We start from the raw sequence: 23,930 nt of genomic DNA, 5'->3' as shown, positions 1-23,930 counted from the left end.
GGGTACCAAACTGTTAATTTTGACAGGTACCAAAAAATTTGCTGGGAATTCCCCTTTACCGAGGACCACTTGAAAGTTATTCTCTTCACTCCTACATGAGAAAGAAATAGCAATACACCATGCCCTTGGTATATACCCAAGTAACCAAGAGTTTGAATAATGGTATCTAACGAGGGTTAAACAGCTTTATGTAATTAACCGAACTTTCAAGCTGTCTTGGGTTCGCTGCATAGAACGCTAAGCAGCTTCGAACTAAACTGTCAAAAACTAAGAAAAAACTAAAATTTTGCAGCATTTCTATGTTCTATTTTTATGCTTCTACCTAACTTCTATGTTCGTTGCATTCGCCTGCTGTTAGATTTGAACCCGGGTGTTCCGCTTTGTAAACCTATCCCGATTCACTGCGTCACCTTTGTCATATACAAGCGATGTGAATTTTGCCAATGAGTTGTTCTTAAGTAAAAGCACAGACAAACAGACATAACTCTTGGAAGAAAAATCAACAAAAATTATCGTACCTCACATTTAGCCTGAACATTAGCACCATCTATGATCGACATTCCCAAATATCAAATAGCACCATGGGTATGCCTCGAAGTAGCAAGTATTTTTATGGGGAATTCCCCTTCTTTCGTTAAAAAGCGCCACTTTGACCAAAACGGAGACATTCCCAACTAAGCCCAAATTTGAAGTGACGGTTTAATCGGTACGAAGAATGGATAACGAGTGTTATGTCTGTGGTAAAAGCACAGAGAACCACCCCATTGACATCTCTATATCGAGCTACAGTGAACATCAGCTACATTCAGTTATTTCGAACTTGGGCTATGCGGCATGCTGCATCCGAAAGCTGTATTTTTGGGTCACCGATTTAATGCTAATTCACTGAAATATTAGTTGCTAAATATAAACATGTATATCGGGGTACATTTCTTGGTTGATTTGAACATTAATTGTTTTGAATGGATAAATATTTTTAGAAAAAATGATCATTTTATCCAACGCGTTTTCGTTGCATCGAATAGGAAAAGATGCAATGTGTGCCTAACAGACGTCTTGCATGTGTGTGTGTAGCAAAAGCCCTATGCTTTATGTGAGTTCTACAGAAGTATATATTGCTGTTGCAGTTGAAAACCGGCATAATCGACGTGCGACTGTCGGTTTATTCTTGTTCTGTGTATCGCAACTATGTCGCACGTGGTGCGCTGTATTCGCGTTGACGAACGTAAGCTGCTGCCACCTCCAAAAGTCTACTGTAGGGGTGAAGCGGAATTGGAATTTGTTAAAGAGCGCAAGAGATCGAAACATTTTAGTAGATTTTCACAAACACGTTCATACGGGTATTTCTATGAGTGTGCAAGAGATCGTTTAATGCCGTCAACGCGAATAGCGCATCAATGTGCGAACATAGCGTACCTATAGTTACTATATATATAGTTCGGCGGATAGAAAATCGGGAGCCAAATAAACGTCAAAAGCGGAGCCAAAAGCTTTTCAAAATCCAAAATGCAGGAGTAATGTTAAAAAAACACACTTTATTTTCATAGAACTAGTCATTTTCAGCACCCGCCAGTGATTATTTTTCGTAAAAACCTGCACATTTCACCATAATTTCAAATTTAATTTCATAAATCAGGGATGCCAATTCGCCTGGTTTTCTATCCGCCGAACTATATATATAGTAACTATAAGCGCACTATATAAAAAAATAAAACCGAATGTCGCACGTCGATTATTACAGTTTTCAACTGCAACATCAATAAATAATAAAAAGCTTTTAGTCAGTTCTGTATGTTTACACAATGTTGTTAACCTTTCGTTACTCGCGCCAACTGCGATTTATAGGCATGCTAAAACCTAACAGAATTCACTCGAATACCGTTCTGATTCAAACTTCGAATACTGAAGCTATGCTGAAACTTAGTTCAGAGAAAAATGCACGAATTTTTTTTTATCCGATTTTTACACTCGCGACAAAGTCACGAAATTTCACCTACCCCGGGCGGTTGCCAAAGGGGGATTAGGCTCGGTAGGTCTGCACATTTTTTTACATAGCATTATCATCTGGGGTATAACTGTCGTCTTGACCCAGGAACTGACGGACAATTGCACAGGTGCTGAGTATCGCTGATTTCTGCATCCCAGCTAGCTCTCGGTCTAATCTCAACACCTTCAGGTCTACCAGCAATACTTTCGGAGCCACTCCGGTTGTGGAAAGCACTATCGGAATTATCCTTGGAACCTGTTCTAATCTCCACAACTCTTTCAACTCCACTGCCAGCGGACGATACTTAACAATTTTGTGACCGTGTGTTGACTCCAAATTACGGCTCAGTGGAATGGCTGGCGACGTCAATGATGGTTACTATTCGTCTACCCTAGAAATACTCACAGTAAGAGATACGCGGAAACTAAAGCCAACGATTTGGCATGAGTGTACAAAAACTACCAGCACTTGCTGCGGAGCAAAATGCTGTAGCAGTGTGACTTGATTGTTTTCAACATGATCCGCTTCTGTTTTGTTTACATCAATTTTGCACAATAGAGCAATACATTTTTCAACTCAATCAGTGTAAAATTCATTGCAAAGCTTTATACACACTGTGTCCGAGTATAATATTCAAGGTGCGTGACAATAGCTTAAGTAGATTTCATAACTATTTAAATAGTTGTTAATCAAACATTTATGCAAACAGTATGCGTGTTCGATTGGCTCCCTTTTGACAATTCTCGCTGCTCGATTGGCTGCCAAGATGGCTGCTTCCGCGTATCTCTGAGTATTTTTAGTCTACCCTTGGTCGTAAACCATAATGTCCGGTCGGTTGTGGTGAATAAAAAGGTCCGTCAGAATGGTGTGATCCCAATACAGCTTGAAACGGTCGTTTTCTAAGACGGGATCTGGTTTGTAGCGGTAATTTGGCACATCTTCCTCCAACAACACACATTGCAGTGCCAACTTCTGGTGCAATATCTTTGCTACGTTGTTGTGGCGTTCTGTATAGGCTGCATTTGCTAGTACTACGCAGCCAGCTATGATGTGGTCGATGGTTTCTTGTGGTTGATGGCACACATTCGGCATACATTCTCTACATCCTGATGCCAGATATACCGTCTACAATTTCTCGTCGGCATAATCCCGTCTTTTTTTTATTTTTTTTTTATTGACCCTCAAATGGTTTAACAGCATGACAATTTATTTATTTTCGTGGGAAAATGTTTTAAATGGCGTTAAAATATTTAAATGGCGTTAATTGGACAAAAGATAGGAGTCACAACGACAACTTGTTAAGCTACCCCCCCCCCTTCCTTTCCACCCTTCCCCTTGATTTCCGGGAAAAAATCCTTCTTCATTACTTTCCCTTACCGTCCCTTCATCAATTGTAGAATCATCGTTTCAAAAAAAAATGTTAAAATATAGTTTTACATTAAAAACACTAAAAAGCTACAGTTTGGTTTTGATTCGAACACTTTCATGGTCGATATTCAAAGGTAAAATTTTTCTCTCTCGAAGACATCGAAGACTATAGTATTATTTTGATAAATGAAGATAGAATTAACAAAAGGGCGAAGGTCGCAGGCGTAAACAAACCGAGTAGGGTTGATTTTCCTATGCTGCTCCAGCAAAAAATAACTCACCCGTTTAGTGTACATTTGCGACATTCGCGCTTTCGTTAATTCTATCTCTAAATATTAATGTTGTTAGTGCTGTTTCATGATGGAATAAGACCAGTTAATTAAAACACAACCATCTTAGTTATGGAGAAATACAAGATGAAATTTATTTAAAGAAGTGTTGCCGTAACATTTTATAATACATCAAAGTTATTATTGCAAGGTATCCAGCTTCTTACGCGCTATAATGGCGGACGCTATAAATTGTGTTCGTAATATGCAAACAATCTTTTTGACAACTCTGCATCCATCAAAACTGAGCACTCTTCTCCTGTAGAGCAGTGTTGCTCTTTCTTTCGTTTACGCAAAAGAAGGAGAGCAATAGTTTTGTTTACATTTCGCACATTTTTGCTCTCCTTCTTTGGCGTAAACGAAAGAAAGAGCACGGCAGTGTTGCAAGAGAAGAGTGCCAAATTTGATGTATGCAGAGTTGTCAAAAAGATTGTTCGCATATTACGAACACAATTTATAGCGGTCACCATTATAGCGCGTAAAAAGCTGGATATGATTCATAACATCTTCCCTTTTTTTTCTTTTAATCAATGGGATACATTTCAAAATCAGTAAATCGTTTCGGCAGCTGCGTAGCTCTCCGAGGCCGGTCTGTCGGGGGTACCTCCGTTGATGATGAGGGTGTATATAACGGTACGGGTTCCAATGGGCTGCAAGCTATTCCCATAGCTTGCATAGCATCTGGTTGTTCTACTGTGTTTCGGTCTTGCAATCCAGTTTGTGTTGACGGTGATAGCTTTGGTAGATTTGTTGCTGGTCTGATCATTACGTTATCTCGCCACAATCTTTGACCGCCGGCATCCACGATTGCAGAGCGATCGCTAGGTATATCGACGACGGAGGCTGGTGTCCAAACTTTATCTGTTGGTTTCTTTTTAACGAAAACTGGTTGACCGATCTCCAGTGATGGTAAGACTCTAACTTTTCTATCATAGTACTGCTTGGCTCGTTGACGATTTTTCTGTATTTGCTCTTTTACTCCTTCCTGAATTTTAGATTCATATTTAGCCTCAGCCATCGGTATGTTGAAACGAATTCTTCTGCTGAACATGCGCTGCGAGGGAGAACTATCACGACTGTTTGGAACATTTCTCCATTGCTGCAAGTTTTTCCAGAAATCTGTCTTAGTTTCGTAAGATTTCTTTAACAGTTGCTTCACTATTTTTACAGCTGCTTCCGCCTTCCCATTTGCTTGTTGGTGGTGTGGTGCAGACATAGTATGTAGGAATTCCCATTCTACAGACAACTTTCGAAACTCCGTGCTGTTGAACTGTGGTCCCCCATCTGTTGTCACATACATTGGGGATCCATAACGCGCAAAATTCTGGCGGCATCTCGTGCCAGCTTCATCGTTGACTGTATTCCTGAATGTGATGCATGTAGTCGTTCCAAGATTTCTTTGCGAATTTTGATTGGTATGAGAATACGGTTGTTCCTGTACACGAGGCCATTTTGTGTGCTTAGTTCATCTTTGTATTTCCAGTACACTTTTAATTTTTCAGGTACATCAATCATTCTAGCTGGCCAACCTTCGACAATATATCTGATAATATGCTGAATATCCGCATCGTTTGATGATTCTTTTCGGATATGATCTAAGCGAAAATCTGAAATCGGAATGTAGTCCAGAACATTTATCTGCTCGAATTCAGCGAATGTAAAATCCATGTCGATTGTATAAATATCGTAAATGCCACGATCAGTGGGATCTCCATCTGTCATCGCTGCTCTCGATAACATATCAGCTATCACGATTTCCTTGCCGGGTTTGAATTGCAGTTTCAGTTTATACCTTTGTAGGGCCAGAAGCATCCGTTGTAAACGCATTGGTGCTTCACACAACGGTTTTTGAAAAATTTTTAACAAGGGCAGGTGATCTGTCTGTACGGTAACTTCTTTGCCAATGATATACATCTCAAATTTCCTACAAGCATAAACTATAGCGAGTGTTTCTTTCTCGATTTGTGCATATCGTCTTTCGGTTTGTGTTAACGTTTTGGATGCGTAGCTTACTGGTTTGCCATCCTGCATCAGTACAGCTCCCAACCCGACGCTGCTACTATCACATTGTATAACTGCATCCTTATTAATATCAAAATATTTCAATACAGGAGCTTCCGTCACCATGGTCTTAAGAGTCACAAATGCTTCTTGGTGAACATTTTCCCAGATCCATGACTGTTTCTGAGTGGCTAGCTTTCGTAAAGGTTCCGCGACAGTTGACAACTTTGGCATGTAGTTGGATAAATATGTTATCATGCCTAGAAACCGAAGCAGAGCGGCGGCATCATGAGGTTGTTCCATTTCCACTATACTACGAATTTTGTCTGGGTCGGCTTTCACTCCTTCCGATGTTAAAATGTGACCAAAGAATTTGACGCTGGTTTGGCATAGCCGTATCTTGTTTTTATTCAACTTCACGTTCTTGTCCCTCATCCTTAGAAGAAAACTTTGTAGATTTTTGTTATGATCACTATATGCTTCTTTCATGGTATCCCCACAGCCGAATATAATCACATCATCTGCTAATGCACGAACGCCCTTAAGTCCGTCGACTGCCTCTTGAAGTTTGTGCTGGAAAATTTCTGGTGCAGGGGAAATTCCAAACGGCATTCTTAACCAGCGGTACCGACCATACGGTGTCCAGAAAGTCGTGAGTCGTGAACTTTCCTCATCCAGCGTTACCTGCCAAAACCCAGATTTGGCATCAACTGTAGTAAATATTTTGGCTTTCGACAATTCTGGTAATAGCTCATTGATTGTAGGTATTTGGTAATGGGGACGTTTCAATGCGCAGTTCAACATGATTGGTCAATGCATATTCTAATTTTGTTATTTCGTTTTACAAGAACAAGATTACTTACCCAATCAGTTGGTTCAACGACTCTGTTAATTATGTGATGCTCCTCCAATTGATCCAGTTGCTTTTTAAGTTCCGGTTGCAGAGTTATCGGAATACGTCTCGCTGGTTGAACAACTGGCTTTATGGATGAATCTATATTCAAATGTACGTCTCCGGCAAGCTGCCCTATTCCTTCGAAGACATCAGAATAACGTGACAGTATATTCCTTGCAATGCCTTCTTGTTCCTCGATTATCGATAGGCAAAAGTTAACTAGGTTTAGCTTTTTACACGTATACAGCGAAAGTATCGGTATTTGTGGAAATTTCACAACATTAAAAACAGCTTTGTACTCTTTTCCTTTGTAGATAACGTCGACTGTTGCTCTACCCAACGTTTTAATCGCGTTACCACCAAATCCCTTAAGCACTGATCGATGTTGGTCCAACTTTATGTGTGATACGTTAAGAAAATCAAGTAATGACGGAAGTTCTACTACATTACACGTAGCACCAGTATCAAGAATACACTTAACCGGTGTCGTTTTCATTCCTTCCCGTTTAAAGATTAACTCGGCTTTAAGTAGACCGGAACGCTCTTCTTTTACACTATACAAGTATTCAATCGAATCAATCACTTCTTCTTCTAGTGATTCTTCTTCCTCAGCATAACTTTTTTCCGACCTATTTTCGTCAATTCTTTGTACTTTCTTACGCGGTTTCGAGTTTTTGGCTGGCTTACGAAATTTTTCCGCATCGTCACGTTTTTTCTTGCATACTGACTCGAAATGATTTCGTTGTTGGCAATAAAAACAAGCGATTCCCCTTGCTGGGCACTCCGATAAACGGCGATGATATGCATAACCACAATAGCCACACTTTTTATCTAGAACCTGCTTTTTGTACACTTTGTTTACCGAATGCTCTTCTTCATACCACTTGATTTTTCCGAGTTCATTTTGTGTTGCCTCGGCAGACATACACCGGCCATCACTTCCGCGGCTGGAAGATCTGGTTTATCAATAAACTCCTTTTGTAAGTGATGGTCCTGTAAGCCAGCTACGATAACATCTCGCAACATTTCTTCTTCGATATTTCCATAATTGCAATCTTTCACTAATGCTCTAGCTCTGTTTATAAATTGCATCACTGTTTCGCCTTCGCTAGCTTCATCCGGGCTCATTTGTTTACATTGTATAAATTCGTAACGAGCAAGTTTCACGTTCCTCTTTGGAACAATATATTTTCTTAGAGATTGCAAACAAGCACTAACGTTGCTTTTTTCTGTTTCACGTAGCGGCCAATTGTTAAATATTTTTCTGACCGTAACTCCCATTGCTGCTTTTAATGTAGCTATTTTTACTCGCTCATCCCGGTGCTCCAACCCGGTAGCCACGAGGTAAATTTCGAATCCTTCAATAAAATCCTCTACATTTTGTCGTACATTTCCCGACAAACAAAGAGGTTCGGGAAACGGAATGTTATTATTAATCACTTTCGCAGCAGCAGTCACTGCAGCTGTGGTGACGGCCGCCATTGATGTGGTGTCGACGTTGCTTGTCGACTTAGACCGATTTTCGATGGACAATCCTCCTACAGCTCCCTCAAGCTCGTCGTCCGACGCCATGATGTTTTTCTTTTATTCGTTTCCGAAACTGGGTTTGCTGCTTTCGTGTGTAAATACTTTTATTCACTACAGCTCAATGCTCAGGCTGTTTTCTATGCCTGTATCTTGTTTTTTATGCTATGGAAGCTATTCTGACACCATGTTTCATGATGGAATAAGACCAGTTAATTAAAACACAACCATCTTAGTTATGGAGAAATACAAGATGAAATTTATTTAAAGAAGTGTTGCCGTAACATTTTATAATACATCAAAGTTATTATTGCAAGGTATATGATTCATAACAAGTGCCACTCAAATTTAATGAGTGAATTTATACCCTTTTTCTAAACACAAAGCTACTTCACGAATCGGGTGCTATAGTATATCGGACGAACCTCGGAAAGGAAACTGCCGTGATCACGGCGGGCGTTCCACAACGGTCAATACTCAGTCCATCTCTCTGGAACGGTATGCACAATGGCGTACTAACCCTAGAGCTACACACTTAAACGATTCCGTAAAATTTACCGAAATCTAAACAGCTGAACGTTCGGTAAAATTTTTTATTGCACCAAACATTACTAATGATCTGTAAACGCCGATTGGCACCATCGAAATTTTTACCGAACGTTCAGCTGTTTAGATTTCGGTAAAATTTTACCGAATTCGGTCCTTTTTGTTAAGTGTGTACCAACGGGAGTGGAAATCGTCGGCTTCGCGGACGACATCGTGATGACGGCTGCAGGCGAATCGCAAGAGGAAGTGGAGGCATTGGCGACTGAGTCAATCCGCAGGGTGGAGAGTTGGATGCAGAACGCGAAACTGCAAATAGCGCACCATAAAACGGAGATATTACTGGTCAGTAATCGGGGAGCAGTCCAACACGTGGGGATTACCGTCGGAGAACATATCATAACCTCAAAACGCGAGTGGGTTGGACAGTCTAAGTTAGTTAGATAATGAAGAAGGTCTCACGTTGTGACCGAAATACGTATTTATCAATAAAACATAGTAGTAGAATTAAAGGATATAAATAAATTTGGTTTTCTTCCTTTTCATCGTTACAGGTTTTCGTTACTAAGACGCTCAAATAAACATTAGTTTTTTAAATAACTTCTGATTTCTACAAAAGACTGAAAAGCCCGACAAAAAGTAAAAATTAATATCAAAAAGACACCCTACATCCTATCGATTTTTATGACACTTAGCCCCCAGGGTCTTGGTTCTATTTCATATTTTTCGACCAATTTCTAAACCTTTGTTAGTTATATAGTATAACAAAGTAAAAACGCACGAAAATCAATAGATAATAATTATTCGTTCAACTTTATTTGCGATAAAATACACAAAATACTCAATTTATTATCAGGAAGAGAGTTTGCACTAAATGGTTATCTAATGCAATAACCGCTAAGTGTAATCAAACATGAAACATTTTGCTCACTCATAAAATTCTTCTGTAACCGAATGGGGTTTAGCTGTTTCTCAGCTACCGCCCAGCGAACGTGAGGATGGTAAATTTTTCAACCCTTTCTCGATCGTGTCGGCGTCTCCAGCTGAAAAACGGTTTTTGGTTGGCACCCGGTCTTGACGCCGCAATACATGGTTTCCAACTGATTGCTTCAACACGTTAATATTTTCATCTATCAGAATAGAACAACAAGTGCTTTCGACCTCTGAGTCTGCCATCAACAGTGGTATAGTTTCTGCTTTTAGTGGTGTTAGAGAAGATATGTTATTGTTGTTATTGTTAATCATTCCATCGGAATCCGTACTTAAGTCAATAGAGTTGTCAAAAATGATTGGTGAGTCGCTTTCGCCCAATTGTTTAGATACATTGGTGTTTGCCTTATTGTTATGATTTGTTGTGCTTTGCACTTTTGGTGCGATTGTCTCCCCCGAACTAGCCATCTCGGATATTGTGTTTAAAGGATAAAGCTTCATCTCAGCATCATTGTTAAACACGGCGTTAATGCCTAAAATCTTAAGCACTAAATGGGGGTGCGTTAAAACTACTTTTTCTAGCGTTTCAAAATCAATCACATTTTCAGTCTGCGTTGAACAAGACATCTCCTCTGAATATTTTTGGGACATTATCGATTTTCGTCGATACATGTGTTCGGAGAAAGTTTCCGTTCCATTAGGACTAGGTATAGGTTCACCAAAGGCGTTCATCTCTCTGCACCACATCTCTGGTGGATGCGAGCTACTGCGTGCTAAAGTAACGTTGGTATCTCGCAAAATGCCTATAGCACCATTCTGCAGGTTAGGTATTGAGCGCGCAGGTGGAAAATGTCCTAAATCGAACTGGGAATTTATAGTAGAATATGTCATTTCCTGGAGGGCTTGAATTGCATTGCGAACCTACAAACATACATGTAAGGCATTATTGTCAATATTCAGTATTCAATTCAAGTACAGTGGACCCCCGTTCGTTTGAACGATTCCTCATGCAAACTAACGGGGTTACTTTTTAATTTGAACAACTGGTAACCCGAAATATGCTGAAACCTGTGTGAACTGGCCGCCTTGCTCTTTGTTATTGTTTTGGTGGTTTGTTTTAGTTGGCAGTTGCAAGTGCGAATATTGCATTTTCCGATCGGATTTCTATCGTAATCGTTAGGAAAACGAAATGTGAAACCGATTAAACACGCTAGGTTAGTACAAACAAATCGTGTTTATGTGCATTGTCCGCATAAACAAATGATGTCATGTTGAGAATGATATTTGAACCATTTTTAACTTGCATGTCGTGCAAACCAGCGGGGTTCAAATTAAAAAGTGTTCAGATTATAAATGGTCAAACGAACGGGGGTCCACGGTACGACGTTTTACTCAATCCTCCTTACCTCCATGCTAAGTGCTGCAACATCGTTATGTAATGAGGTTACTTGAGTGTCTAACCGCTCCACCGATACTCTGGCAGGATGAGTTTTCTCCTTACTCTGTAGCTCCAGGTTCAGTCCCTCAATAGAGTTATTGCTCTCGGTTACTGGATTGACGGTGGCCTGTACAGACCTCTGACGCTCGACACGCTCCCTCAAAGCCACTAATGATTTGTTGCGACTGTAAAATGGAACATATTCAGCAGGTTCAAAATTTTTTAAATCATATTACTTGATGTTAAAATTCCGATGGTATAGGGTATTTGTTTGCGGAAAAATTAGTCATTTTACCCTAATTTTCTCAATTAACGTAGTATAGCATGATCTTCATTTGACCAAAACTAAAAAAATAAACAGGTGATGTGTAAAAGTGTATCTAGCCTAACGGAATCCAGAGTTATTCACTTTTACTTTGATAAAATTATAGAATGCTGTTTATTTTTCGTCGCCCGACCATTAAAACCAATTTCAACGGTGGAGGAAGTTGACAAAAAATTTAAAAAACTGCAAGGTATACACCCCTAAGGGTTGCACGAAAGGGTGACGTAGGACTATATCAGATCATTAGATTAAAGACTAATGTAAACTGCATTTCTGGCATATGTATGTTTATAAGAATCTGTGAGTGTCATTGTTTAAGTGAATGTTTAAAAGGGAAGAGCGAAATATTCAGATGCAGTTCTTCATTGAATACAATGGTGGCTTTGAATTGAGACATACAGATTTCTTTTAAAAATCACTTGTGTGCATCATAAAGGTTTAAATAGTAATGAATGATGCCCACAGATTATTGTATTAAATATAATTAAGCGTAGCTTGGCATGTTTCAATAATCTTACTTTAACTCGCTTGTGACCTTTAAAAGGGCCATTGGTTACAAATAACATTACAGCCAAAACACGTTCATCGTAAATATGATGTGCCATTCGAATGTCCTTCTCTTTTGGCATAAATGGCAAGAGGCACGTAAGATAGCGGCCTCGATTCACTGTCTCTGGCTCCGGGAGATTTTACTACTGTGTTACCTGACTCACTGCGAATATGCGTTGTATTCGCGGGATCGTGTTGGTTCGAAAGGTTTCGAAAAATATCGCCCTTGTATCGAAAATATCGTTAATTTTGATCACTAAAAATAACGTACTTAAACGTTATATTGCAAGTGCTAGTAGTACGCAATAATTGTATTGTGAAACTGAATTGTTATTTATGCAACTTTTTACAAGTTAAATGCAATAACAAAAGCACAACTTATAAAAAATCGGTTGTTATCGATATTAGCTGCATATGCGTTATAAACGAATAAAACGCATGGTGACGTTTTATTCCAATAACACGCATATTCGCAGTGAGTCAGGTAAAACAGTAGTTTACTTTCACAGCTTACCGCTTGTTACATAGCAAAAAATATGGCACATACGCAGAAAATGTCTCTTTTAATTCTTATCTCATATATAAAAGTCCTTATCCTCCAACCACAGGGGTGAGGGGTCTCAAATCATCATAAAATAAATTCATGCCTCCAAAAACCCCCACATGCCAAATTTGGTTCTTTTTGTTTGATTAGTTCTCGAGTTATGAGGAAATTTATATTTCATTGGTATGCCCCCCCCCCCCCCTCCTAAAGAGGGGAAGGGTCTCAATTCACCATAGAAAAAAATCTTGCCTTCTTAAATCTCCACATGCCAAGTTTAGTTCCATTTGCTTGATTAGTTCTAGAGTTTCTAATACTAATAATCAGAGGAAATTTGTGTTTCATTTGTATAGAAGCCCCCCTTTTACGCCCTCCATAAAATTGCTTTCTTACCCCTTCCATAAAATTGCTGGTCATTTTTTCTATCCAATGACATATAAATTGTTCAGTTTCGTTCAGTAGTTTAGTAGTTATTACCATTTGAAATCTTTCATTCAAACGTTACACTTTTATTTTTGTTTTCACGTTCAAGTGCTACCCAGTCCCAGTATAGTAAACAAAGACGTAGTCCTACGTCAAAATAATTTGCAATAGTCCAATTATCAGAATAGATAAATTGTCTGCGGAGGATTAACCGCAGGGGCCACCCCACCATCGCACAGTGGGACGGCGTCAAAAATAGGCGGACATCAGCTTTTGCGGAGAAACTATTAAGTTTTTCGCATTAGTGTCTTCGCAAAAGTTTCTTGGTTTTTAATTTATTTTTTTGTTAGATAAAAAAAATTTACATTAAGGGGGTGAATCAATAAATAGAAAAATTAACTTTTTTATTTCAGGTCCAAAATAAACAGTGCCTAAGGAAAAGTGGTAGAGGACATTATTTCAAGAATATTTGGTGAAGGAAGGAAGTTTCTATCCCTTAAGGGAAAAAAGATACTGAGCTACACAATAACAAACCACCTTAATATCAGTTTTCCTAATTTTACTTGCTTATTTCCGTTTCTACATCGTTTTGATGTTCAGTAAAATTTAAGATATAGTAAAAATACATCTTTTTGCTGAAGAGAGCGAGGCTCTAACCTTATGGGATTTTAAGCTGTTACAGTTTTTAGACAATTTTCTAGTCAATTTTAAGGTGATTTATTTCAAAAAGGCGCAAGTATGCGCAGCCAATCTCAGCGACTTTATGTGTTGCAATGTAGTGGCTTTCATTTTATGTATATGTCACGGTGGATCACGGTGGAACATTCGAGCAAACTGCGACTAAAAATATCACGTTTAACGCCTGAAAAATTACATAAAATAACATAATCGATCAATACAAATGGTATAAACCCGTTTAAAATAAAAATAAATTTAATAATAAATGATTTAACAATTCGATGATCTTATATTTCTAAATAACTGTTCATTTCTTCATCGTTAGCTTCGGAGGAGTCAAGAGTACCGTTTCCCGCAAAATCTGGTTCATTATACGGATGGTACAAAATGCCAGCTAGTATGCACCGAATTCTTATCCATGGTGCAGATATTATCCAAGCATCAGTGCTCCCTATCGGTGCCTTGTCAGAAGAACCGCAAGAATGCCGGAATAAGGACGTCAAAATGTTCCGGGAAAATCGAGCGCGAAAATGTTCAAGGTGCATATTAGTCTTCATATATGTTGTGTTTTGTTCCTAATTGCATACGATTATGTTCACAGAGTATCTACAAATCAAGATATATTTAACCGTTTAATGCTATCATCTGATCCGATAATTTCATCAGTGGGTAAGAACACAAAACGGAAGAAAATGCCATTCAGTGAAGCAGCACTGAAGTTATTGCGTGAACCAGATTTTGCGGGAAACGGTACTCTTGACTCCTCCGAAGCTAACGATGAAGAAATGAACAGTTATTTAAAAATATAAGATCATTGAATTGTTAAATCATTTATTATTAAATTTATTTTTATTTTAAATGGGTTTATACCATTTGTATTGATCGATTATGTTATTTTATGTAATTTTTCAGGCGTTAAACGTGATATTTTTAGTCGCAGTTTGCTCGAATGTTCCACCGTGATCCACCGTGACATATACATAAAATGAAAGCCACTACATTGCAACACATAAAGTCGCTGAGATTGGCTGCGCATACTTGCGCCTTTTTGAAATAAATCACCTTAAAATTGACTAGAAAATTGTCTAAAAACTGTAACAGCTTAAAATCCCATAAGGTTAGAGCCTCGCTCTCTTCAGCAAAAAGATGTATTTTTACTATATCTTAAATTTTACTGAACATCAAAACGATGTAGAAACGGAAATAAGCAAGTAAAATTAGGAAAACTGATATTAAGGGGGTTTGTTATTGTGTAGCTCAATATCTTTTTTCCCTTAAGGGATAGAAACTTCCTTCCTTCGCCAAATACTCTTGAAATAATGTCCTCTACCACTTTTCCTTAGGCACTGTTTATTTTGTACCTAAAATAAAAAAGTTAATTTTTCTATTTATTGATTCACCCCCTTAATGTAAATTTTTTTTATCTAACAAAAAAATAAATTAAAAACCAAGAAACTTTTGCGAAGACACTAATGCGAAAAACTTAATAGTTTCTCCGCAAAAGCTGATGTCCGCCTATTTTTGAACCTGTCCCACTGTGCATCGTCGTTAAAAATTGCGAGAATGAAAAAGTTCTTAGTCCTGATATTGCCCCTTTTATGACTATTCAGACTACCGTGCTAATCATTTAATGCAACGTACCGCATTTTGCACTGTTAATCTGACACTAGAGTTGCTTTTAGTTTGATCTACTAATGAGTTTGACTTCTTTTTCCTTCTTCCCCTTCTTTTTCACTTCATTTTTTTTTAGCGAAATCGTGTGCGAGATTCGACTGTGATAATCGTGTAAATCGGGGCAGTCTAAATAGGGGCAAATGTCGCAATATTGTTAACATATTACTTTTTCGTTACCTGTGTATTAATTTTGCATGCCGCGGACTAGCGGTTGTGTTGTGTGCGGGTGATTTACTCAGCGATGTATTCAACGGAGACGTTGTATTAGATTCTACATCCGATTGATTTTCGTCGTCTTCACTGATGGACGGTAACGCAAGGCATGGAGCATTATTATCCATTTCCTCTTCCGCTTCATAGCCTTCGCGTAGATTATAAGTAAGATCATGCTGAATGTCATTCGCAAACTCTTGTTGGTACTCCGGATAGAGCCGCAGCACGTCGACCAGGCCATTCATATGAATACTTTTCAAATCACAATAGGTAAGTGCCTACGCATAATAGATTGTAAAGCATTTATGCAGAATTCACACATTTTGAATGAAATTTACCTTAACATCTCCACTACTCTTTACAATAGCATCTTGTGAGCCCGGGTTACCGGAGTTTCCCTGACTGCTATGCAGTAAATGGATACTTATATCACAACCGACTAAGTCGCCTTTTCCTGTTGAGTTGATTAAATGCGTGAACTTGATATTGAAAACTTATGACATCAAAAAAGTATGTATTACCCAGTATAGCGACCACCATATTGTTCTGCATCACCTCCATAGATCCATTGCAAATGTAGTAAATGTAACTCAATGCATCACCTTTGTGTATCAAATATTCGCCCGGTGCACAAAAGTTCGCTTTGATATGTAGAGACAGGAGTTTCAAGCAGCCCTACGGAAGACACAAATTCAAATATTAGCAATCTTGTTCATTTCGTCCAAACCAATCAATCACAGGTAATTTGAAACTCATTGGAGGGTCATTTCACACGACAGTGTCCGAGACCTGTGTAAACAAAACTTACGGATTTGAACCAAGTTTTGCCAGATTATACGTACGTATTAGGTTAGAGTGTAAAAATCTTAACTTGGTGCTGGGTGGACCTTTCCTCGACTAATGGCAGCATCTTCTTTTTTAAACATTACCCGCTTTTTAAAACTCTCTTTTTGTTGCCTATATTTGCAAAAATATTAGGTCTAGAAAGAAACATTTTTGAATGTTTCATTTTTCAGAAAGTATTTTCTGATATATGGAAGCAATGTTTTATGTTCCCAGTACAACTGATGATCGGCAGTGTTAAAAGTAATCGCGGTATCGCGCGTGTGTTGGCAGGCTCTTTGCTTTTTGAGATGGAGTAAAGTGACCAGATTTTTTTTGACGAATGCGGGACGTCAGTGGCAATCTACCCCAGACTGAAAGCGAGGATTTTAGGTTAAAAATAAATGCGTAGAAGGCTAAATACATGAAAAGAAAAGATTCAAACTGACAAGTGGGCGACTCCGACGGACGGTAGCCCGGTACGGCGTCAAACTAGAAGTGGTAGTGAGTTCGCATAGTTGGGATAGCTGGTGACCGCGGACAACAACACTAGTCAAAAGATCCAGCACCGCATGCACGCGGGAAAGCGGGCTTGATTTGTTCTTTGCAAAACGCTACGATCAAGAAGCATATGCCGCCGTATGAAACTGACAGTGTACAAAACCCTTATTAGACCAGTAGTTCTTTATGGACTTGAATCTGTGATGCTATTCACAGAGGACATACGCACCCTTACTGTTTTTGAGTGGCATGTGCTGCGGACAATATTCGGTGGAGTACAAAGTGAAAGCGAAGAGTGGCGAATGCGTATAAATCATGAGGCATTACTTGGGGAGATTCTCATCATACATTTGACGAAAGTCAGGAGCCGAGCGAAAAGGGGGACATACGTGCCAGATGGCTCGACCTGGTCGAAAGCGACTTTAAACTTCTAAGACGCCTGGGAAACTGGCGACGAGAGGCTCAATATCAAATAGTATGGTGATGATTGTTTAAAACAGCACGAACCACCCCAACGTTATGCTGACGACGACCGACGGCAGGACATATTGAATGACTTATTTGCAAAATTGCTTCTACTATAGTATACCACAACCACATGGATCTCCGTTCGCTTGACTGTATTAATTCTCAACATTTTTTAATTTGGACTCTGCTAATTTGCACGACGTGCCAATTAAAAATTTGTTTGTTCTGATTTAGCGTGTTCCATATCCGTTTCCTCGACAATTCTGATAAAAGTTTGATAGGAGAACGAAATATTCGCCCCGTTTGTAATTGCCAACTAAATCAAAACACATAAACAATATCAAATAGCAGGGCAGTCAATTCATACAAGTGCAGCATATTTAAGGTCGCCAGAACGGCTGTCCACGGTATAACAAAGTTATTTCGAGGTGAATTAATACAAAATATACATAAATTTTTCAGTTGAATGCACTTGTTTTTGTTTCGACAATAATTCATAAATAGGATACTTCTTGAAAACCCCTTAAAACTCATCTGTAGCGTTCCTCTGAGCGTTTCAACATTCAACAGGCACGATTAAAAATTAATCAATGCGGGACACTTTCCGGGACGCTTGGTAATCTGGGACAAGCCATCCAAATCTGGGACAGTCCCGCACAATCCGGGACGTCTGGTCATCCTAAGATGGAGTAAGTTGAGTTATTCTTTCTCGTTCAAAAAATTACAGCTCTACCTCTCAACATGGATACGTTAAGTCGTTTATACTAATTTACTGGAGTTTACTTCGTCATATATCTCCAAATGGAACTGATAGCGCAAATTGATAACCTCATATACTGACCTAAAAGCTACCTTCGATCGTATCAATTACAAAATACTTCTGTGTAAAATTTCTCGATTTGGAGCTTCTAGCTGATGCGTTGAATGAGCTTCTGCGGTAGAGTCTTGCGCGTTAAGCTTGATATATCTTCACAATTTACTAATAACGCAGGAGTTTTGCAAGGAAACAACATCCATTATTATACATACGTACTGTTTTTTAACAACGTCACTCTCTTCTTAGTAGCTAGCTGCAAATAAGTACAAGCTGATGATCTAAAATAGTATTAGGCACTTCAAACTATAGAACATTGCCGATACTTGTATTGGTTGCTGCCGGAGAAAGTGGTTCGAAATCAACTTCCCAAAATATTCATTTTTGTGCCAAAAACAAAAAGCACAAAAAGGGTAATGAAATGGAAGATCTAGAATATAGCATCCAACAAAGCATGTTTCTACTGAACGTAGCTAATTTCTCAAATACATATTTTATTACAGAGTAGCTAAACTATAGTGAGTAAAAGGACGTTTTAACTCTGAGGTTTATCATACCTAATTCTATGTCGAAAACCTACCAAAAGAAAGTTTTTTTGTACGATTTTCGGTTATCGCATTGATTGCATTTTTAAAGCAAATTTCAGAGGAGCCGGTGACAAACACTTTAAAAATAATTTGCAGTGGCCTTATGTAGTATATAACTTGCCATAAATCATGTTTTTTACGTAGAAGAACCTGTGAATTTTTTGATAGTGGGATATGAAGATCGACATACCTGTGATGCTGATTCGAATATTGGCAATTGCAAAATTTCCCTGTGTAGATGCATCGAGATGTCACCTCTCAGTTCCTCTGGGAATTCTTTCAGAATCTAAAGCGACATAGGAAAACATAAATCTTATAGATAATATTTGCTCTTTATAATTTGCTTGTATATGTACCTCGTATATATCGATTCCATGATTCAGTGACCACATTGTCTGAAAATAGTCTTGCATACGTTGTTTCAACTCTTTCGGCATCTATAAAATACAAGGATAAAATGCATGTAGAAAGGAATTAAAAAGACTACATGAAAAATCTTTCTCGCTATCTGCTTCTTCTGTATATGCGTCGATTATCATCATTTTCATCCTAGCTTAGCGTACTTTAGTTACGGACCATTCACGGATTACGCAATACGCGACGGGGTAAACCTATTTCGCGCCGCGTTGCAGGGCACGTAAGCACCATAACGTAATTGCTTTACGTTTAGGAAAGGGAAAACAATGATCCAATTTTGAGTTGCGTATTACTTAAATGATCCCTAACATGTCGAAAATGGCACACTCACCTGGTGCAATGCGATGAAATCCTTCAAATCACGCCATTTACTCTGGTAAAGGGACCGTCGTGAATACATCCTTTGAATAATAGCTGTCACGTTTCCAAATACCACCGCATGCATTAGCGCTAGAAAAAAAAATGAAAAAAGGAAACATATGTCTGTCTACCTCGCTTTCGTCAAATGTTATATGTAGGATAGGGAGGGACCAGTTGATCGATTTTTAAAATAACCTTACTTAACAACTCAAGTAAACAATCGATTCAATATTGTTATGTGCCAACAAATGTGAACAATAACCTTTGCTTCGCACTTTACTTTTTACACATATTCATTTATCAAGGTAATCTCCTCGAGCAACAATCTAATCAGAAAATAGGTTGTATAGAGTATTCGATATTTTTCGCCGTACTTTTAGTTATTAGGCCTACACTGTTTTCATGTTCCTTGAACCTGAAGAACTGATTTATCACCACGAAAAGAGTCTGCAAAATAATAGTAGTATATACATATTGATGAAAAATAATAATAGTTTTTCACCGTAGGTCAAAAATAGAAATTGGCTGAAGAACTAGTGCCGTACCCTAGGTTAATTTATAAGGTTCGAGTAATTGCAGTATACAAAAACGTCCTTAGAACGCTTTTTAAACTCCTATGTAATAACAATAAAACAACACTCAAAAAGTAAGCGCGCGATCAATTAACCCCGTTTGACATAAAAATATGGACCAACAACGCGTTTTTTGTTCTCACCTTTAAATTAGGTCAGCCATATGATTAATTTTTTTTATAAGAGTAATGTAATGAAACAAAGATGTTGATAGGGTCCAACAGAATGGGACCAGCCGTAAAAAGGTAAAGAGTGGAAAATTAGAAAAGGAAGGATCAGCTTCCCCCTATTTGTCCCGCAGCCACATCTGTGTCGCTTCGACAATTCCTACGATGGAAGAGAAACAACACCTTTTTTCATTATTTTGTCGTCTTCGCTTAGTACTTCCTCCCAGTTTCTAAACCCTTACCCTCTAGTTGGGGACTCTTTCTTTTGACACCCGCTAATTCCCTTATATCAGGGAACATGTATGCCAAAATAATTATAAATTGTTTTCGATCACTTTGATAAATTTATTATTTTTGAGTTCTTCAACCACTGAATATGGCTACAAACCGTAAACGAAACACGCGTTTCTGAAAAGGTCCCATACAATTTAGTGGAATTGGAAGGGTTTTTTCAGCTTTTTCTCGTTTATGTATGCCAAGTTTGGTAGACAGTTTTTGGAGTAATTGAGTGCATTTTCGATTCCCCCGACTAAATTCGAAAAGTCAGTTGTAATTTATGTAATTCGTAAACTTCAAACCAGAAAGATATATCTCATTTAGTTTTGCTACAGGAATTTTTAATCAATTCCTTTCGTATTACTAACACTTACCACCAATCAGCATCATAACGATGCTGAAAATTTTCTCGCTAATAGTTGTGGGTGATACGTTGCCAAAACCGACTGATGTGAGGCTCGTGAATGTAAAGTACAAGGCTGTTATGTAAGCTTCGCCTTGCGTTACATTCGTCACAGGAATTTTTAATCGCTCCGCCAATGTGTGAATCCAACCTGAGATGTAAAATGTAAAGAAGCGAGAAATGGTACTCAATTATCAGTAGTAAAAAGCAGCTCACGTAATAGTTTCAGTAATAAGTTATTCTATTAACTAAGCTATTCCAGAAGTAACAAATGGGAACACTTGGATTATTTTCACGTATGATAACCCGATCAGGAGACCAAAACAAGATTATATCTGTTTTATAACACATTTTGATATTTTTAACATATTATGTTACAAATCGAAAATAAACTAATTAGAAATAGGGTTGCCAAGTGGCCGGTTTTTGGCCGGCCCGACCGGTTTTTCACTTGCAAAGCCGGTGGCCGGTCAATCTGGCAAAAAGGCCGGTTTTCCGACGTATGAAGCCGGATTTGTACTTTTTGCCTGGTCTGTTAAATTTTCTGATAAATTTATTAGCAATCCTGAACAGTGGATCATTGAAGATCAAGATAGCTAGTTTTGCAGTGATAATACCTTGCTTCTGGCGGTAATATACATTAAATTGTCCACTAGCGCCAGAAGCAAGTGTCACTCACAAAATTAACTATCTTCAATAATTCCCATGGGAAAATGTCAACCGACTCCCACTTTCTCTTTATGTCGATTACATGCTATGTCATGCTATGGCGACTGTCTAACGCACATTACACCACATTACAGACAAATCCTCTAAAATGCTGACACCCCCCCCCCCCCCCCCCCCCCCCACTGCGCATTTTTTGAAGGCAGGACCGATTGGGGTTACAGACTTGGCAACCCTAATTAGAAAGCAAATTCATGTTTGTAACAGATCCAGATACAAGTAGCACATTAAGTTATGAATGAGCTAGATTCTACCACTACGAATGACACATTTCGCTTTAGCAACAAAATATGTTACTTGCAAATTACTTTTATAACAAAATATGTTACTTGAAAAACTTATTTTACGTCACTTCACAGTTACTAATATTTGGAAAATCAGAGGCTGTGATATATACGCGATCTAAAGTAAAATACGTGCGGTACGAATGATGACAAAAGGCAAAGTGTTTATTTAAGTTTATATACACGGTAAATCGGAAATCCTTCAATTTGGGTAACACCAAGGGATAGTTTGTACTCTACGTTAACACTCCTCCTCAAACAATCACGCCTTAATACCCATGGTCAAACAATGTTTGCTAAATAACATTGGCGTTAAGCCTTTGGTGAGAATATCTGCTGGTTGATCTGCTGACGGAATATAGCACAAATCCACCTTATCATCCTTAACGCATTCTTTGACGAAGTGTAGTTTCACGTCAGTATGCTTCAGCTTCTTTGAAGGACCATCGGACTGAGCGATAGCAATTGCAGACTGATTGTCCTCAAATATCTGTGCCGCATTTTGATCCCAGATGGCTAACTCGTTGAACAGTTTACAGATCCACAAACTTTCACAGATACAATCTACCAACGCACAGCACTCGGCTTCGGTTGACGAAAGGGCTACGGTTCTCTGCTTTCTGGTACTCCAAGCTGTAGTAGATCCGTAAATTTGAACAAGGTATCCAGACACAGAATGACGGTCATTAATGTCAGTGGCCCAATTGGCATCAGCAAAACCCACGATCTGACGACAAGGTAATTCTTTTCTGGTGTAGACTAATCCATAATCCGGCGTTCCTCTCAGATACCGGAGTATTCTTTTCACATGTTTCCAATCATGCTCCGAAGGGTTAGACTGGAACTGGCTGAAATACGACACCGCTGCACTTAGATCCGGACGACAGGTAACTGCTAAGTAAGTAAGACAGCCGATGAGCTCCCGATAAGGTTTATCTAGCTTTTCTTGCGAGACAGCTTTCAGGAGTTGGAGACCGGCTTCCATTGGGGTTGTTGAGGGCTTGCACGCCTCCATGCCAAACCGTTTCAGCACGGCATTCACATAATGTGGCTGACTAAGCTTCATTACTCCTTTTTCTTTGTCATAATCAATCTGCAAATTCAGAAACATACGAGCATTTCCAAGGTCTTGCATTTTGAACTCCATCCGTAGCAGTCGTTTAACTAGCATTATCTCATTGACATCCTTCGCAATAAGCAACAGGTCGTCCACATAGAGCAACAGAAATACTGGACCTGATTTGTTTCGACGAACATACAGACAGTTGTCGCCTTCACATCGCTGGAAATCACACCGTTTAATAAAGTCATTGAAACGATCGTTCCAAGTCTTGGAAGCCTGCCTCAGCCCGTAAAGGGATTTGTTGAGCTTGCACACCTTGTCCCCTTCTTCAAATCCCTTCGGCTGACGCATATAAATGTTTTCGTTTAAAGAGCCGTTGAGGAAAGCGGATGTCACATCCATTTGATGGATAGAATAATCGTGCTGATTTGCAAATGCAAGCATCGAGCGAACGGTTGCCATTCTAACGACAGGCGCATACGTCTCCGAAAAATCGAAACCGTACCGTTGCGTAAACCCTTTAGCAACTAGTCGGGCTTTACGTTTCTCCACGGATCCATCAGGAGCTAGCTTCAGTCGGAAAACCCATTTACAATCCACCAGCTTGCATTTCTCAGGCAATTCTACCAATTGCCAGGTATCGTTTTCAGCTAAAGAAGTCATCTCCTTATCGATTGCCTTCTTCCATTCGGGCCAATCTTCCAATTTCCGCAGCTCTTCGATAGTTTCAGGCACATCTTCGACAAAAGTCTCGGCATTCAGGGCATACGCGATGCACAAATAATCATCCAGCTTCACTGGTGGTTTTCGAACTCGCTCACTTCGACGAACATCGACACCCGCATCAGTATCTCGAGTTTCAACATGTTGATTATCCTCGTTAAACAATCCACCTTCCGCTTCACTAAACTCTTCATTGTCGGAGTCATCATTTATTGCTGGCGATGGTCTACTTGCCGATGGCTGACCATACATTTCACCTGCATCAGGCGGACTACAATCGTCATTTATAGGATTAGAGGAAAACGGTCCAAACAGTTGATAATGATCCG

At 39.0% G+C, this 23,930-nt stretch overlaps 2 protein-coding genes across 2 annotated transcripts in view; both read right to left on the bottom strand.

Moving 5' to 3' along the window:
- Nucleotides 1–4,974: 4,974 nt before the first annotated feature.
- On the bottom strand, nucleotides 4,975–8,152 carry LOC128736007 (uncharacterized). The gene is made up of 3 exons (XM_053830492.1): nucleotides 7,462–8,152; nucleotides 6,549–7,303; nucleotides 4,975–6,369 (listed from the first exon to the last, which is right to left on the bottom strand). The coding sequence occupies exons 1-3, from the start codon at nucleotides 8,150–8,152 to the stop codon at nucleotides 4,975–4,977; spliced, it is 2,841 nt and encodes a 946-aa protein (XP_053686467.1).
- A 1,426-nt stretch (nucleotides 8,153–9,578) lies between these two features.
- Nucleotides 9,579–23,930, bottom strand: part of LOC128736006 (potassium voltage-gated channel subfamily H member 8) — a 53,871-nt gene continuing 39,519 nt past the window's right edge. The window contains exons 9-17 of the mRNA XM_053830491.1: nucleotides 20,777–20,956; nucleotides 19,359–19,477; nucleotides 18,967–19,047; nucleotides 18,801–18,896; nucleotides 15,940–16,093; nucleotides 15,757–15,872; nucleotides 15,383–15,696; nucleotides 10,984–11,200; nucleotides 9,579–10,498 (exon numbers count right to left, since the gene is read on the bottom strand). Coding sequence (XP_053686466.1) covers nucleotides 9,620–10,498; nucleotides 10,984–11,200; nucleotides 15,383–15,696; nucleotides 15,757–15,872; nucleotides 15,940–16,093; nucleotides 18,801–18,896; nucleotides 18,967–19,047; nucleotides 19,359–19,477; nucleotides 20,777–20,956 — 2,156 coding nt within the window. The 3' untranslated portion in view covers nucleotides 9,579–9,619. The remainder of the gene's footprint in view (nucleotides 10,499–10,983; nucleotides 11,201–15,382; nucleotides 15,697–15,756; nucleotides 15,873–15,939; nucleotides 16,094–18,800; nucleotides 18,897–18,966; nucleotides 19,048–19,358; nucleotides 19,478–20,776; nucleotides 20,957–23,930) is intronic.

This window comes from Sabethes cyaneus, chromosome 2 (assembly GCF_943734655.1).
Source record: "Sabethes cyaneus chromosome 2, idSabCyanKW18_F2, whole genome shotgun sequence".
Taxonomy (NCBI): domain Eukaryota; kingdom Metazoa; phylum Arthropoda; class Insecta; order Diptera; family Culicidae; genus Sabethes; species Sabethes cyaneus.
This window is presented reverse-complemented; position numbering and strand designations above follow the sequence as displayed.

Coding starts and splice junctions, on each gene's coding strand:
- LOC128736007 (XM_053830492.1), bottom strand. CDS start 8,152: ATGGCGTCGGACGACGAGCTTGAGGGAGCTGTAGGAGGATTGTCCATC. Junction 7,304..7,461: donor GAACTCGGAAAAATCAAGTG/GTATGAAGAAGA, acceptor ATTTCGAGTCAG/TATGCAAGAAAAAACGTGAC. Junction 6,370..6,548: donor TCGTTGAACCAACTGATTGG/GTAAGTAATCTT, acceptor GGGTTTTGGCAG/GTAACGCTGGATGAGGAAAG.